Source organism: Glossina fuscipes, unplaced genomic scaffold, assembly GCF_014805625.2.
Source record: "Glossina fuscipes isolate IAEA_lab_2018 unplaced genomic scaffold, Yale_Gfus_2 112, whole genome shotgun sequence".
NCBI classification, from domain to species: domain Eukaryota; kingdom Metazoa; phylum Arthropoda; class Insecta; order Diptera; family Glossinidae; genus Glossina; species Glossina fuscipes.
In genome coordinates, this window is record NW_023998455.1 from 1,652,726 (window position 1) to 1,670,045 (window position 17,320).

Below are 17,320 nucleotides of genomic sequence, written 5' to 3' on the forward strand. Positions count from 1 at the left end.
ATGGTCTGACGCCTGATGGATTATTTTTTGTACGCATATGTTATGCGATTAACCGAGTATTGGGTGAAAGTCGTGTAAAATCAATATTATAGTCTTCTCGAGCACAATTGCTTAATATCAAAATGAAACCTTTGCTAAGGATGGAACGTCTGGATGGAACGAGTTTCACTTGAAACTATTTCCACTTTAATGGATACATGTACAATTTTATTTATTTATTATCAGTTAAGACGGGAAACATTGAATGTAGAGATTTGTATAATTAACCTTTGGACACATGCACACACACTTTTGTGGTAATGTGCTAAGGAACATCACAAGGCATAAGACAGAAGAAATTTTTCTTTTTGGTTTATTGGACTTAAGAACATTATTGCATAATGCAACCGATATCGGAGGATTTTCTCATCATATATATTAAAATTAAAGCAACTACAACAATTGATCGATCACAACACCAAAATATGCCTCTTAATCCCTTAGTCTCTATTTCTATTCCGTTTCACTGTTTTTTCCTTAATCTCATCTCATATATTGCTTTGTTATGTCGTTAGGGTTACTTGGCAAAACGAATGGAATCTCGTTTAACTGTCCGTTTGCATCTAATAATTGATAAAGTAAAACAACTTTTTAAAAGTGTTTTTCTCTTTTTTTTTCAAAATTCAACAACATATTTTTGTTTAATTCATATTTTTTTCGTTTTCATATTCTATATATATATATATGCATATCTTTTTTCTTTTTCCATTAAATCTTACATTTATAATAGTAATAATAATAATAAAATATATGTTGTGTTTATTTATTTATCTTTGGAAACTATTCTAGCTTTTTATGCCCATCATCACTGAAGGATAGATAGGAGCTCTCTATTTATTAGATTAGATTTGTCTTTCTTTTATAACCTTGAGAAATATTTATTATAGATCTTGTCGAGTATATTACAAGCCAATGTAGTTGTGCCTATTTGGCAATCCGTCCGTCCGTCCGTCCATCCGTCTAACCTTTATGGTACGCACTTGATTGCAAAAACCGAAACGCAAAGGTCTCAAAGTTAACTTATAAATTTTAAAATTGCAACCACAATCATCTTGTGGTAGGCGAGGATGTATGCACAACATAGAAGCACTTGAGAAGCAGCTCCGCCTTTTATTATATCATCCGATTCGGAATCACTTTTGGAATCTATCTAAGCTTGTCTGTCGGTCGGTCCTTCTTGTTTTCTTATGTTCAACCTAGAGGTTTCAATTTTTGAAATATCTTGAAAAAGTTTAGTACAGCGACTTGTTTCGGCCCAAGGATGAACACTATTAAAAATGGTTTGGATCGAGTTGGTTTTCCGATCACTTTCAATACAAGACATTATTTTAAACAGCTGTTACATGAATAACCGAATTAAGGAAAATTGTGTAGGGTACCTAATGGTAGACCGTATCCTACTATAATCTTTTCACTTACTGTTCTTATATACAATAAGATAAATTATTATAATTTTTAAAAATTAGTTGTAAAATTTTTACAGAAAAAAAAAGTACTAATTAACTCTTTTTTTATATTTGGCTTCGACCGAGCCTTTTATACCCATATCCGCTTCATTCTGATCGATAACATACAGACTTTGTAGAGTTTCTGAAGCTTCTTTGTGGGTGCTGCAAACGTTTTGATAAAAGAGCGATACTTCAATATTCTACATTATTGAGTAGGCGTGACCGGATTTTCCCACTTTCGTATAGGTGTTGCAGGATCATCCATGGAATATAAATGTAAATTTTTATCATTGTAAATGTAATTTTCTATGGGTGCGCCCTTTGACCGATTGGGTTCTATTTTAATACCAACCTGGGTGCAAGAAGTTTCAATGTTTGTGGCAAATTTGAAGACGATTTCTGTATTCTTGCGAACGGGAGAATGTTTACCACCTAAATGACAGACGGACATCCTCATATCGGTTTAGAATTTGATGCTGCTTAAATATATATATATACTTTAGGGAACGTCTGAAGCTTCCTTCAGTCTGTTGCAAACGTTTCGATAAAAAAGCTATGCTCCTCACCCCTCGGTAATGGATATAAAAGTATTATGATCCCGAAGGAACTAAGTTTCGATACTTTACGATATAGGGCGTTAATGTATGGGCGTGGCTGATTTTTTCCAATTTGTGTAGAGGCATTGTAGAATCACTTGTTCAAATGCAGTCATTGTTGTAACTGCTATAATGGGTATATAAAGAAAACTGTTTTCTTTGGTTATGAAAATGTGAAAGTCATTCTTAGTTTGTATTGTACTAAAGGCGGATCGTTTGATCGATTTACCCGATGACCTTTATATCTGTCTTTTCAAGCAGACGCGCTTTTCAAGGTTTCATTTTTCTATAACAATTTTTCATTTCTGAAAGTTCCAATAATCGCGGACGCATGGACACGGACAAACGGGTTCATTCTCTGGCGGACAGACATTATTAGTATAGGTTTACACTCTGGTGATGAGCATAAACATTAGATAACAAATAGCTATTTATACGCGTAGTCTGTAGCCTGTCGATTCCCTGGGGCGCTTGTCTATCCGTCTGGTATTTTTATGTTCAGATTTGAAATATTTTAATTGGGGCTTTGCAGAACGTCGTGTTTTGACCCAGAAAGGAACGCTATTGAGTATAGTACAAATCGGAGTACTTTTTTTGATCACTTTACATGCACGTAGGATATTTAATGTAAAGTTGGCCATAGCCTGCTATAATGTTTTTACTGCCCCAAATCACCAATCAGGTTGAAGATTGGCTAAGATTGCTTGATAATCGTTTTTTCTCCGTTTTCTTTGAGGTTATGTTAAAGGATTTGTTCCAGTTCTTTTTGAGGTTGGGCATTTGTTCTAGAGTCTAACGATATTTTATCGGGCAATACAATTAAACAGCGCAAAAATAATATTAATAATCGATTCTTTCTTGCTTATCAAAGTCGGTTAATTAAATTAAAACTTGTATTGTAATTATCATTGGAAAAGGCTTTTTTTTTTAAATTGAGTTATAAATGAATTTTTTAAAATAATTTTCCAAATCATAAATTAGATTAAAGTTACTCTAAGGTCACTTTCTTTATCTTTATTTATTATTATTTTTTTGTGCTTTACTTTTCTTTAAGGTTATGTTGAAACATTTATTTTAACACTCTTTATCCGAGGTTCTTATGATAGTTCAACTTGCGACTTTTTTATGGTGCACCAGAACAAAAGCAATTTAATTAATCGAAATTTTTTTTCTTTTTTTGCTAATCGAAGTTTGCATTCGTTCGAACGTCATTATAGAATTCTCCTCTATACATATCATGGCGAGAATTTTGTGACTGCAGGCCATGTGTCAAAATGATGCACCTTAGCAAAGAGTCTTCGCGTGTTTTTAGAAAGAATTGTGAAATGGCGACATTTTCGAGTTACGATTCCAACAATGGAACTTGAGATGTTCATCCAACTCTTTTTTTTACAACATCTTTGTTTGCCCTATTTCGGAGTAATAGAGTAGAGGGTTCTCCATTACGAATAAATGAACTTTTTTATATGTAATTTTTATTCTAGCGCGAATTTTAAAGCAAGTTTTTATACCCTACTTAAGATAAACACAACCTTTAGAATGCCAATAGGTTCAGAGTCGATCTGTCCACGAACTTTTTTGTTCTACAGATCGCAATTCTTCATATACTTTAAAGCACTGACGTGGGTTGACCTAAGGTGGAATGCTATTGAAAGTGGTTCGGATCAGTTCAACTTTTCGACCGCCACCCATATAAAGAATAAGCAATTTTCACAACTTTTAGCGCCAAGTAATAGCATTTCGACATTCGAAATTGATAGGAAAGCTTTAGCTCAGCTGGCCGCTCTCACATAACCAATCCTACGACAACTGATTCTTTATATAAGACATTTGTCTTATTTTCAATATTTCATGGTGACAATTGGTTTACAACAGTAAATTGACAAAGAACTCAAATTTACCCAATTTAGACTACGTAGGTCTAATTTTTGGATACCACTGCCTATGACGCTTTTTAGGAAATGGAAACTTTTATATGCCAAATAGCCCTAATTTTGTCCTTAGCAAATTAACCATAGCGAATTTGGACTACATAGATCTATTTTTTGGGGAACTCTCATGAAAGCCACTGCTTCGTTTCCTATGACGGAAATAAATGGAAAGTAATAAAATATTTGACAACCCCTTTTGCGTTTTTGAAATTTAGACCACGTTGAGGTTTGAGTATCCCCCAATATGAGGGCTTTGATGAAAATTTATTTAATAATATAAAAACAATGGGCAATTTTCGGTGCATTTATTTAATTAAGCGAAGCGGTGTAGAGCCTCTAATGGGGTCGATCTTGCCCTACTATAACATTCTTAATTGTTTTAATTAAATTTGTAACTTTCTACCTTCCATTTAAGATGAACGAGGGCGTTTGTGTTGCCTGTGTATGAAGATTACGTGAGACAATAAAAGTTAAATCTAATATGCTTTGAGTGATCATCGAAAGCGTTTCTTGAATAGTGGGCACAACGAATGAATTTCAAGTTAAGCATAAAACATTATTTATTTGCAAGAAAAAGAAAAACAAGTTTTTTTTTTTCAATATTTTTGTCAATATAATCGAGAAGCTTTTAAAGCAAGGCTTTTTTGTGTATAATAAGCCCTGTTGTAGAAGAGAAAACAATTTTTATTTACTGTTTGTTTTAAATAATTTAAAAGTGTTTCGTTTTTAATGTTAAAAAAATATTCTTCTTTTTTTTTTCTTTCTTTTTTTCTCCTTTTTACATGTTGGTTTTTATGAATTGCGTTAAATAAAATAAATTTTTGCTTTCTTGATTTGTTTTTAAAATAAATTAAACTTTGCTTTCTTGTTATATAATAAATTCTTTTGCCCTAAATTATTTTGTTTTGTTTTTATAAATTAAAAAAAAAAAAAAAGCAAAAGAAAAAGAAAAAAATTAGCAGAGAAAAAATTACAATTAATAATTATAGTAAAATATAATATATTTAATAATAAAAATAAAAAAAATAAACGAATTTTCATTAATTATTTGTTAAAATTGTCTCTGAAGAATTATTATTATTATTATTATTTTTAATATTATTAATTGAATTATTCACTAACAAGAGCCATTTCACGTGCTCGATTCGGCACTGCTGGCTGTGTTGTTTTTTGACTTAAAGCTGACGCGGCTGCTTTACTCAATTTATCACAATTATCGCTTAGTACACTTTCGGCATCGTTTTCATCTTCGGATACATTATCGGCTTCTTCGACATCGGCCAACGGAGCTCCATTTATATCTACTGTTGCTTTCGTTGTATCCTCCTCCTCCTCTACGGCTTCTGTGGCAAGTGATACATCCGCTAAGGCATTCTTATCATTGCCTTCATTACTATCATCAACATTATCATCTGCATCGCCTCCCCCATCGCTGACGCCATCCTCACCTTCCAATTGGGTTTTATCTTCTTCGGGTATATCTTCAATTAAACTGCGTGTACCCGAATCCAAAGAAGGCGATTTAATTTCTACCGTTGTGGCTGTATCCTCGTCTTCCGATAATTTTTTCTGTAATATGGGATCGGAGGCACGTAGAGAATTTTCAACTCCACCTACAGCATCGCCGCTGGGTCTTAAAACCAAATATAAAAGTATATCGGACAATGATATAATGCCAATAACACGTCGTTGCTCATCCACCACCACTAAACGATGCACTTCTGCTCGTACAATGCGTTCCAGTATTGTGTACAGACTCTCATCTAAATTACAACATTGAACACCCTCAAACCATTCGTTGCGATGTTCGTTAGCTTTACGCAGCGATACATCGAGGTCGTTGTAGGTTTTTTCAGCAGCTAAATTCTGAAATGAATATGAAAAAATGATCCATTATTTTGGGCGAAATCAAACTCACCAGATTCCAGATTGAATTTAAGAAAAATATATATTTGTTTCATTTGTTTCTGACGTTAGGTTTGGAGTGTGCATGAAGAGTATCCATATGAAGGAGGAGAAAGCAGATCTAATCGGTGTGGGGTTTTTTTTTCAAGTCTTCCCTTACTAAAATGCTAGGATACAGGCTTAATTTGTTTAAGTGATTACTACTAAAGCATTTCAATACTTCTTTAGCTTTCATGTCATCAAAATCGTTATGTAATACGGGACTTTTGGTTTTAGACTAATATCTCTGTAACGTTTCTAGCGGGATCTCGTATATACATAGTAGCTTTAGAATGACTTTGTGGAGTAAAACTTTCTCCTTCTGACTATGCTTGGATTATGGCCCGAAAAGTACAGTACAGTGCTTTGTTCTCATATGTAGCAGTTGCCATTTTTGTAGGCCGGCATTTCTGAAAACGGATCGCACCCATTTTTTTATTTCGTTATCTTAAGCACTCAAGGAACGTTTATACGAAACTTTAGCTTAGCGAAAATTTACCCGTCAAAGTAATGGGTTTCCGTAAATTTTGTGTTAAGCAATGGGAGCGTGTGTGTGTGTGAGTGTGTATGTGCGTAGATAGTATCTCCTAAGTCTCATCCCTTCTGAATTAAAGTCAATTACTTACAATCACATCAAATTTGGCATAAATATCCACTAGACGTCCTTCGGCATCGACCAGCGGCAAAGCGGAAACACGTCTTTCGATGAATTTCTTTAAAGCACTTATTATGCTGGTATTCTCATCGGCCGTCTCAATATTGTCGTAAGTGCCAATTTTAACATCGCGTAATTTCTTTTGCATATACGACGGTTTCGGTAATTCATTAATCTAAATAAATGAAAGAGAGAAAAAAAATAAATAAAATTTCTCGCATGCAATCTTTGAAATTTGAGAAGAAAAAAATTGCAAAAAAATATTCGCTTACATATAAAAACAGGAACCTTAAAATACGTTTATGTGTTAATATATACAAAACATTGCCCGTAGCTGGATCTATGACCGGTAAACGATGTATACGATTATGGATGAGTATCTTAATGGCATCATATAAGGAAGCATCTGGACCAATACTAACCAAAGGCATGACTTCGTTATGTAAAACGCCTTTGTTTTGTGGGAAAAGAAAATTATTATTATTATTATTATTATTGTTTGTTTTTTAATTGACTTAATGTGTACGTATATAAGATAGTTTGACTTACTTCTCCAGGTATCCAATTTGTGCTCTTCCAATTGTTCTATTGAGGCATTCGGTGATTTATAATACATGCGTAAAATTTTTATAAAATCTGTTATGGTCAACATGCCAACAAATTGTTGCTTCTGTGAATCCCATAGAGGGGCGGCACGCACCCCATTATAAACTAAAGCGTAAAAAGCTTTCTTCACCAGCAATTGTGTATCGAATACGACCAATTTGGCAGAGGTCGGTATTAAATCGTAGCATTTATGAAAACGGAAAAATTTCACAAATATTTGAGAATCATCCTCTTCTGCAAAGATAAAAAATCAACGAAAAATGGATTTTAAAATAAAAATTCAATATTCTTTTGCTCTTCTTTTTTTCAAATAGTTATACCCTACACAACACTTGTGATAAAAGGGGATAATAGCGTTGTGCGGATGTATGTAACAAACAAAGTATTCGAGGTAGTCCCAGTTTTTGTTATACTTATCGAGGCAGTGTCACTTTCTGAGACGTTCTAAGCTTCTCCGTCCGTCTGTCCATTTTCTATTCTTGTGTTCAGCCTTCCTTTACTTCGTTATTTTTGATATATTTAGATGAAATTTGCAATTTTGACGAGTTTCGGGTATTACGTCGGACCACCTTTTCGACGACTTCCAATCAAACGTCTTATTATATGCGTAAATAGCTGTATTCGGCACGATAGTGCAGGATATTTGGCGGTGGGCCCTCTCCTACTATAATATGTTTGCTTTCGCATCGATCTAAGCTTGTCTGTCCGTCTGACTATAGAGTTTTTTGATGTTCAACCTACAGGTCGTAATTCTGGAGATATTTTGATGAAATTCGCTACACCGACATATTTTGACCCGAGGACAAACCCTATTGGAAATCCGGATCCGGATCGGATAAGTTTTTCGACAATTTCCCATATAAGGACTTATTTTAAAAGATCTAGTTTGGTGTATAGGGCGTTTAATGGTCAGCCATGGCCTGCTTTAGTTTTTATACTTGTTTTATTTATATTTTAATATTTAATTGGTTTTTTTTTTTTTTTTTTGTTGATAGCTGTGATCACCTTTTCTTAAAATTTCAGCTAAGCAACGTTTCCAAGCTTGCGATACTTGTTCGAATTCTTTAATGCTTTCGATGGGATATATTTCACGTTTCCACCAAACTTCGGCGGTCGATTCTTGATCAAGCACCAAAAGACCGGCATAATTTGAATAGAAATGAAGCTGTAACATGCGTTATGCGACCAGCACACGTTATAAACGCTACTTTTTCACTCACAAATTTGCACAATATTCGGAGGTTTATTTAAATTCAATTTTAATTTTCGTTTGATGTTCGAAACATGAGAGAAGTGCAGCATTACCACCAGCCGAGTCTTAGTAAATTAAGAAAGTAATGAGTGAACACAAAACGAAGGGAGATTTGTAGGCAGGATTCAATTTCACAAATTAATGGAACATAAATGCAAAGGATAGAGTTCGTTATGATAATGGTTTAAATAAAAGAAGACGAAGATCTGTTATAGTTAAGTCATTTATTTCCTATATATCGTAGGAATTTGCTAAGCCATTCTTAAAGGGATGGATTATTTATCAAAAACACGAAGCATCTTTGATCTTTGCTCTGCTTGGCCAACGTTCACGCCGACGGGCATTCATTAAAGCCATTTGGTTTATCGTCCTCACACGAGTAAAGGGCTTAACATAAAAAAAAGACTTTAAACCCTTGTTGCCTTGCACTTCAAGGCCAAGCCTACAAGAGTCTCGATTCGCTTTCAGAACTGCTTGGACAAGGGACAAGGGTTATACTAAGATCAGATCGAGTAATATTTGTCGGGCCACGTCGGAATACATGGACATCCATGGACATTTTTATTAAATTTATTTCGACTATTGATGCGTAATATCAAAATTATACAACTGCGATAAGAAAACACTATTGTCCCTTATAACAGGTTATCGCTGCAAGTGATAGATTTTATTGCAATAGCTCCGAGGACACGTTCAGTTTACGCGAATGTGTATGACACTTAGAGGGACTTCAGGTGGACATACCTGTATTCAACAACAACAAACATATCGTAATCACTTTTTAAATTCATCTAAGTTTCTTTGCGCGTCCGTCCACCCGACCGTCCCTCTGTCTTGTATTCTTATGTTCCGCCCTTGTAGGTTGCAAAATTGGGCTTACACCGACAAACGTTGTTGAAGACGGTGTAGATCAGACCACCTCTGCGAAATGTAAACTTGTCTGTCCGTCTGTCCATCTTACTAACATGCGTTCAATTTGCGTGTCGCAGATTTGCATTAGAAAATTTTGTGCGATTTGCGAACTCAAAATATAGGCAAAGAAAGAAAGAAATAAAGAAGGCTTTTTAGTTCTTCGCACAATACATATCAACAGACCTGAGATATTAAAAAGAACTTTTATGAGTCTCTCTCAAAAATAATATTTAATTAAAATTTACCTATGAACTTGTTCTTTTTCTTTTAACTCATTAACAGTAATATGAAATGTATATATACATATATATATATTTTCTTTTTTTCTTCTAATTAATTAATCGCTACATTAAATTTTGTTTGCAAATGAATTTTATTAATTAACCGCACTAAGCATCGCGAGCAGTGTAACGTTCCTTCAAAAAAAAAAAGGAAAGAAATAAAATCACGCAAGGAAATCACGTTTGGCTGTGACCGAGTCTTTCGCATCCACTGCACCCTTATCGCATAAAAGCGAAAAAGAGTCAATATTCATACTTTATAATATGAGGTAAAGCGTGGACGATTTGTTCCATTTCTATAATGATACTGCAGGCTTAGCCCCATAGATTATACGAGCAAGTTTTTCTAGGTTTATCTCTGCTGCAGAGCAAAGAACTAACTTGTTCCTTCTAAAAGCAAAGGATTTTTATATGGTACTGTAGGCGTGACCTTCGACGGATTTGCAGCCCCGATTGGGTGGCAGAATTTCCAATGTTTGTGCCGATTAATTTTTGCGATCAGGATAATCTTTACAACGGACAGACAGACGGACGTGTTTAAATCGTTTCAGAATTTGATGCTATACACTTTATGGGGACTCTAAAGCTTTCTCTTGCATGTTGTAAACGGTTTGAGAAAACGCATATATCGTCCTCCCATATCCTCTGGTAGGGAGTGAATGAGCTTTTCCGTCAGTTGTCTTTTTAAAAAGTTGAAATAAGAGAGAGAGAGAGAAAAACTTTTAACTTAAAACGAATCATACGTGGAATCCTAGCCATAAATCTTCAAGTGTCGTTGCGTTTAGGGAAACGTAGGAGTAAATAATGTATCTTAGGTCGATTGCCATCTTTTACATTTAAAGTGGCCTCACATCTTTACTTGTAGGCATCACAAGAGAAACGAGGTTGCGGTAAATTATTCCCATAAGTTGTATAATGAAGCAGTGGTGACCAATATCCTGTTCGCCAGGCTTTATGTAAAATCTTTACATTACTTATATAACAACTATGGATGGTATTAAGAATATATGCAGCGGCCACCAAGCCTTCACAGTCCTCCTATAGGGTCTTGTCCAGTCAGGCTATTTTACTAAAGGGTAAATCGCGGAATATTCGGGTAATTTTTCATTGAATCGATCATGCGGTATGTGACTCAACTTTCAAAAGAAAATTTAGGAAGATTTTAAAATGTATTCGCATATAATTAGGGAATAATTTCATTCGCTCAGTAGTAATTAAAAAATTAAAAAAATTACTTCTCTGAACGCTATGAACTTTTATTTTTACATAATGGGCCGAGTTTCTTTTCTTAAAGTTTGAAAAACATGATGAAGATGATGAAGGGTCTTAAAGGCCCCCAGAGAACTATACCCTTTGCTTCCCTGCTATTAGTGAAAGTTGCGTAGCTTTTCTAAATAATTTATCTCGATCTTTTTGCAAGATCCCCTTTTGGCAACGGAAACCAAAATTCTCATTATTCGTTAGATACTTGAAGAAAATATCAATAGAAGTCTATCAAGAAGGCAATTACTTTAGGTGGCCGTAAATGTTGTAAATGCTTTTGACGTAATTGACGTTTAATGTATTCCCTAAACGGTACATTAAAATAGCACTTAAATACTGCAAATATTTTGCTTAATTAATTATTTGGCAACCGTAAGTAAATGCAGGCATTTTTATGTCTATTACTAAAGAAAGGCGGTACGGGGTATTTAAACACATCATGTTGATATAGCTGAGAGAAATCAACGACTAGGAAGAGAGTTAAATGATATGAATGGAAGGCGGTACACCATACTTCTTAGGAGAGGAAACCGGTTTTATTAACCTGAGCAAAGGCTCAACGAACGCAATATCTATATAGATAGGTATGATGAGGGCAATCTACTTAGAGATCGGACATGCATTATCAATGTCAATAGTGGCGACATCTATACGTCACTATACAAACTTATTGGGCAATCTGTCGTATATAAAATCTCGATCAGAATATATGTACGTTTATATATCAATATGAACAGCGGTCACATCTACGACATCCTATAAACTTATTGGGTGCTGTGTCATATCTATCTTCTTGACCACAACATTTAGACATATATGTGTATACATCAATGTCAATGTCGTTTATATGTCGTCTCGCAAACTTATTGAGCTATGTGTCATATATATCCTCTTGATCAGATTGTATGTACATATATGTATCACTATTAAGAGACGTCACATCGTATGACTTTTTGACTAGTGTGCTATATACATCTTGTCGATCCGAAGATATAAACATATATGTGTATATAGCAACGTCAGTGTCATCTATAAGTCTCCTTAGAAATTTATTCAGTGATGTGTCATATATATCATCTCGATCGTGATCTGTATTCATGTTAATAGAGGCGACTTCTATATGTCATCCTAAGACTTAATTGAGTGATGTATCATATATACATATATACATGTATATCAATATCAATAGCATCTGTATGTCATCCCACAAACTTATTGAGTAATGTGTCATATGTATCCATCAAAATGAGATTTCTGAATGGATTTATATAAACTTGAATCTCGATATCAAAAATTTTGATTCAATTTATGGGATGCGTAGCTTCAAAAATCGCCCCAGGTCACCCACGAAATCTTCTATGATGTATGTAAAATTCCGTTTGCCAAAGCGAGCATACCCGATTCTGTGCTAATGCAAAATATTTGTAAATTTCTTGCTTTACACGTTTAAGGATTGTGTTCTCATTTGATTTGCATTTCAACTAAAGCCATCCAATCTTTATCGCTTTACTTCTCCCTTTATGTCAAAAGATTTTTCTTTTTCAGCTTTAATGGCTTAAAGAGAAGCAAGAACTACACTTTTGCTGATAATGTCTTTCCATTTTTGCTCACGGCTTGAGATTAGAAAAAAAGAAAACTTTGAAATCTTTCAAATCGCTCTGCCTTAGGCGTAAGTAATTATTAAAGTTATTTTGTCCTAATCTTATTATTTAATCTTTTTAAAATTCTTCGCTTATCACATGTAATCTCTTTACTAATAGGCTTAGTTTAAGTTGTAAAACATATATATATATATATATATATATATATGCATATGTGTAAACACTTATCATTACAATTCTATTGAGTAAGTAGGTTATTAAAAGTCTACTCGAAATTATTCCTTAGGTAACTACAACTCTGATGAATCATCGCATCATCATGGATGTTATAAGATAATGGTCGTCGAATTAAACAAGTTTGATCATTTTCGAATTTGTTTCATAATCGTGTTCTGAATAATATCACACAGAGATGTCATAAGTTATAAGGCATTCTTTTTTTTTTTTTTTTGTTAGATGGGCTTGCGCGACTTGCTTAATAACCTTGTTGATACCGAAATCAAAGTTGATATTCGAGTGTCTTATTGTGAGTATTATTCACTCCAAACTGATAAAAAGAAAAAGGAAAAAAATGAACAAGTAAAAACACTATAGTCCATGTCGCTCGATTCACGTATCCATATGGCTTAATAGGGTACGTAGCCGAAAAAGTTTTTCGATCCGAACCAATTTCAATAGAGTTTGTCCTTCAGTCAAAACATGGCGATAGGCCAAATTTCATCAAAACAGCTCGAAAGTTAGGCCTTATAGATTGAACATAAAATAATAAGACGCCAAGACGGACGGACAAGTTTACATTGAACCAGAAAGTGATACTGAATCGATAGGTATAATGCAAGTTGGGTCTTCCTTCAGCCCTTGCGGGTGCAAATATACCCTAAGAGTAGGGTAGGGTACAAAGGTGAGAAAAACCTTTAGTATGTATTACACTGCATACTATAGCTTTCGTCAAAATACCAGAATATGCCAGTAAATATGGCAAAAATGTTGAGACGGAAGAAACTTGCTTATACGCCACGAGAGCCTGTATAGATTTATTCTTGTTCGTTAATTCAATAGTCTTGGGAGATGTTGAAGTCGTACAATCGGGGCAGTGCGACACAGGAGAAGATTTTACACAATCCTTCATTGAGAAATATTGAATTTGATTTAAACTTAACCACGAGGCTTTGTATAATCGACCGAAAATTTTCAATCGCTTCGCCACTCCAATAAGCTTTTGAAGTTAGATGAAGAAACAAATTTTACGTGAATAACGGGGACTTCCAAATTGATTTAACCATGTTCTTCCTTCCCAGGAAAATTGTGCAGACCTACCAAACTCGCGAGCGACCTTTACGTGAACAATGGGACATTCTGAATTATATTTGTTTCTCGAGCGATTTTCAGAGCTGTGAAGCAGAAGGAGATCTCGCATAATTAGAAACAAATGAAATGTTCAGTCAATTAATGAGAGATTTTTTAAATGTCCTCGGGGCTTATGGGATTCTTTGAGCGGTAATAGAGGACAAAGAGAGAGAGAGAGAGAGAGAGAGAGAGAGTGGGACCTAACGAAAGTTGGAAAAAAGGAGGCAACTTAACTGAATACCATAACCTAAATCTTTGCTCTAATATTCAGTCATTTCCACACCTAGTGCGAGGAGGAACTTTGGAAACATTTGCGAGAATTGAATGCCTTTGTAGTACAAGAGAGATCTTTCCCTCTAATCCTGATATTCCCGAACGATACACAAACACTGACCCCTCCTTCCCCTTACTCTACCTACAAACCTTTGGACTAACCATTGTTTTTACATACATAGAGGATGATGACCCTTTAAGATAACTGGTCTTAAAAAACAAAAAAAAGGAACAGCCGCCCTTTATCCTCCTTAATCGATAAACGAAGTTCACTGAGAAGCTTTCTATACCCTATACGTAAAGTTGCAGGAGCTTTTAATAATTTAAAAATAACGGAAGTCGCGGACGTCGAAAAAAACCATGAGAACTCAGTTTCGTCAAAGTTAATATTTATTTAATAGTTATGCGCCTTCAGTCACGCATAGCGAACCATCCGCTTTTTGTCGCAATTATTATTATTTATTTTTATTTTTTTTTAAATTTATAAATTCATTATCACGATAGAACTCGGGGCAGACATTCATGGCATTGTGTTTTTTTTTTTCATGTTTTCTTTTTTAAAATTATCTGTTAACATTAAAATGTATAAAATAAGTTTTTTTTTTTAATTTTTTTTTTTTTTGGCGGTAACCGGCATGTATGTGCATATGCGTGATTGTCACTGTGATGCATACAAATAAATTAAATATAATTTACATCGATTAGCCGAAAACAAGGCAATCCGTTCGCGGTATCTCATTAAAATTAATTAACAAATAATAAATTTTATGTTCCTTAGGACGATAGAATTTATTTCAAACTAAAACGTATATCGCACGCTACTTATATCGAGAAAGTTTGAAATTTAGTTTTATGTATACAAACATACGGACATTCTTATAAAATTTCAAGGTGAATATAAAAATTTTGAAATTTCGATTTTTTTTTTTTTTTTTATGTGAAAAATAAATCGTAAACTATTTGTTCGTTGAGGGAAGTAAGAAAAAAGAATTTTTCATGGTACATTAGAGTTAATTGAAAAGTTTGCAGAATTGGAAGAGATATAATTTCATACAATACACATGGATGCCATAAATGCCGCGTCTAAATATGGTTTTCATAATTTGGACACTATGAGCGAAAAATGTTCAACTCTGGTACCGATCAACCTCGCAATCTACCAACAAAAAATACGCATTAGTGTAGATGAAATGTTTGACAACTCTGTCCTTACTGCTTTGTAGATCGATTAAATACAACTCTGACTGCTCTACTTTATGTATAACCATTTACGTATACCAATGTCAGCTCATTGTCTATGTAAGCAACGAAAGAGTAAGACGCGTTATCTTTCCTGCCACTGTCGCGCCACTTGCATAGAAAACATTTTTGTTTATACAAGAATGAAAGACTTCCGTGGCTGCTTCAAAAGAAGGGAAAAATCCAAAGTCCCTTTGACAAGAGATAACATTGCTAACTATAAATGGCAGCTCAGTTTATTGCGTCGAGGGCGAACTACAGCCATGAACACCACGGAGGGACTACTACCCGCTCGATTGTTCATTCACGTCCGAAGCGTCTAAAGAAGTAAAAAAAAATCTTTTTGTGGTTATAGTCGAAGCACTTTACTGGGAAAGTTTTTGGGCAAACTAAATACAAAGTTTTTCTTTCCCTCAAAAACCGCGATTTTAGAAAGAAACAACATTTTTGTCATGGAGCTAATGTATTATGTATTCCACCATAGGAATGGTTTTGTGCTGACCAGGTCGAAGTAATTGCAACCTATCTAAACTTTTGGTCCACCCTCATAATTTCTTAATCTGTTGTAAGACTTTTAAAGGGCCTTTACGTTACAAGCGGTTTTCTTTATAACAGTCCATGGTAAGAGTTTCGAGAGACCGTCAGACACGCTCAAGATTGAGAGAGAAGGCCTTGGACTTAAGTAAAAATTTGCTGAATATTTGGCTCATTTTTTAACTATCAACTGGTTTTGCTATTCCCCCTCTCTACAGACTTTTCAATCAATCTTACATAAGATTTTCTGTTAAAGCATTTCTTTAGCTTGGTGTTTTTTACCAGCTCAGCGGCATGAAATATCTTGTTCAAGTCTCGAAGCGAATGATAGTGAATTTCAACGAATACCTTCACAGTGTAGCGTAGTCATGATAGATATCGCTCGTTATCCGGCCTAGTCGCTGGAATGATATATGTATTAAAGAATGAATTCCAACACGTTATCTCAATGGTCGAGAGCTTGGCTCGACCAAAGGTTAGGAAGACAATTTTGTTTTTTCTCGAAAACCAATGAACGAACCCAGAGGCACTAATATTAAGTAAAGCGGAATGATATTCCATAAGCTGTCATCCTAACTTACTACCACCGTTTCCTGAGTGGTTTGTCAAATGTAAAAAAAAAAACTAAAAGAGAGAGAGAGAGAGAGATAGGATGAAGTTATTCAACACTTGACGCATCAAAGACAACACTTCACTTGTTCGAATTTTTTCTTGCGTGCTTGCATTTTTGATGGAAGGGAGAAACATACCCTGCGTGGCAGATCAAAAAAAGAAAAAAAACTCCAAAGGCATTGGAATATTATTTTTATAAAAGAATTGTAAAAATAAATAATTTCTTTAAAAAATTTATATAAATTAAATTCTTATATAAAAGAAATCGTTTAATATAAAAACAATACTTTTATAAAATATATAAATAAAAATTTTTTTTTTATAATTCAGATTATTTTTCATTTTATAAAAAAATATTTTTCAAAAATTAAAAAAAAAAAATTACTTTTTTATTAAAATTATTTTATATAAAAAAATCTAGAGCCCTAAATTAAAATTAACACAAATTTTTAAAAAATAATTTCTAGCTATCAGTTCTTGAAAAGATTTTCTTAAAAGCAAAAAATTTAAAATCAAGTTTCTTGGAGTCACAATACGGACGGACAGACTGACATATATGCTGATCAAGAATTTGCCGTGGCTTCAAAGGGAAATTTTTTTATGAAATAAAAAAAATTATTTCTGTACAAAAAGTTATAAAATTATTATAAAAAAATAATTATTACGACATATAAATTTTTTTTAAATAAAAAAAATTTTGTATAAAAAAAAACTAATTTATACAAAAAAAAAATTTATTAAAGCAGATACACCCCATAGGACCTAGTAGCAACTTGTCGATAGCTGC

General features: G+C 33.9%; 1 protein-coding gene across 12 annotated transcripts in view; it reads right to left on the reverse strand.

Annotated features, from left to right (window-relative positions):
* Positions 1-5,053: 5,053 nt before the first annotated feature.
* LOC119639461 (5'-AMP-activated protein kinase subunit gamma-1) overlaps positions 5,054-17,320 on the reverse strand; it is a 159,077-nt gene continuing 146,810 nt past the window's right edge. For 8 of the 12 annotated variants that reach the window (XM_038036848.1, XM_038036847.1, XM_038036846.1 and 5 more), the window contains 4 exons: positions 7,163-7,453; positions 6,886-7,064; positions 6,585-6,788; positions 5,054-5,880 (listed from right to left, as the gene is read on the reverse strand). In XM_038036848.1, the coding sequence (XP_037892776.1) occupies positions 5,125-5,880; positions 6,585-6,788; positions 6,886-7,064; positions 7,163-7,453 (1,430 nt within the window). In that variant the 3' untranslated portion in view covers positions 5,054-5,124. Of the gene's footprint in view, positions 5,881-6,584; positions 6,789-6,885; positions 7,065-7,162; positions 7,454-8,224; positions 8,537-12,762; positions 12,779-17,320 lie in introns of those variants that run through there. The other 4 variants (XM_038036856.1, XM_038036854.1, XM_038036857.1 and 1 more) reach the window with 2 other exon arrangements.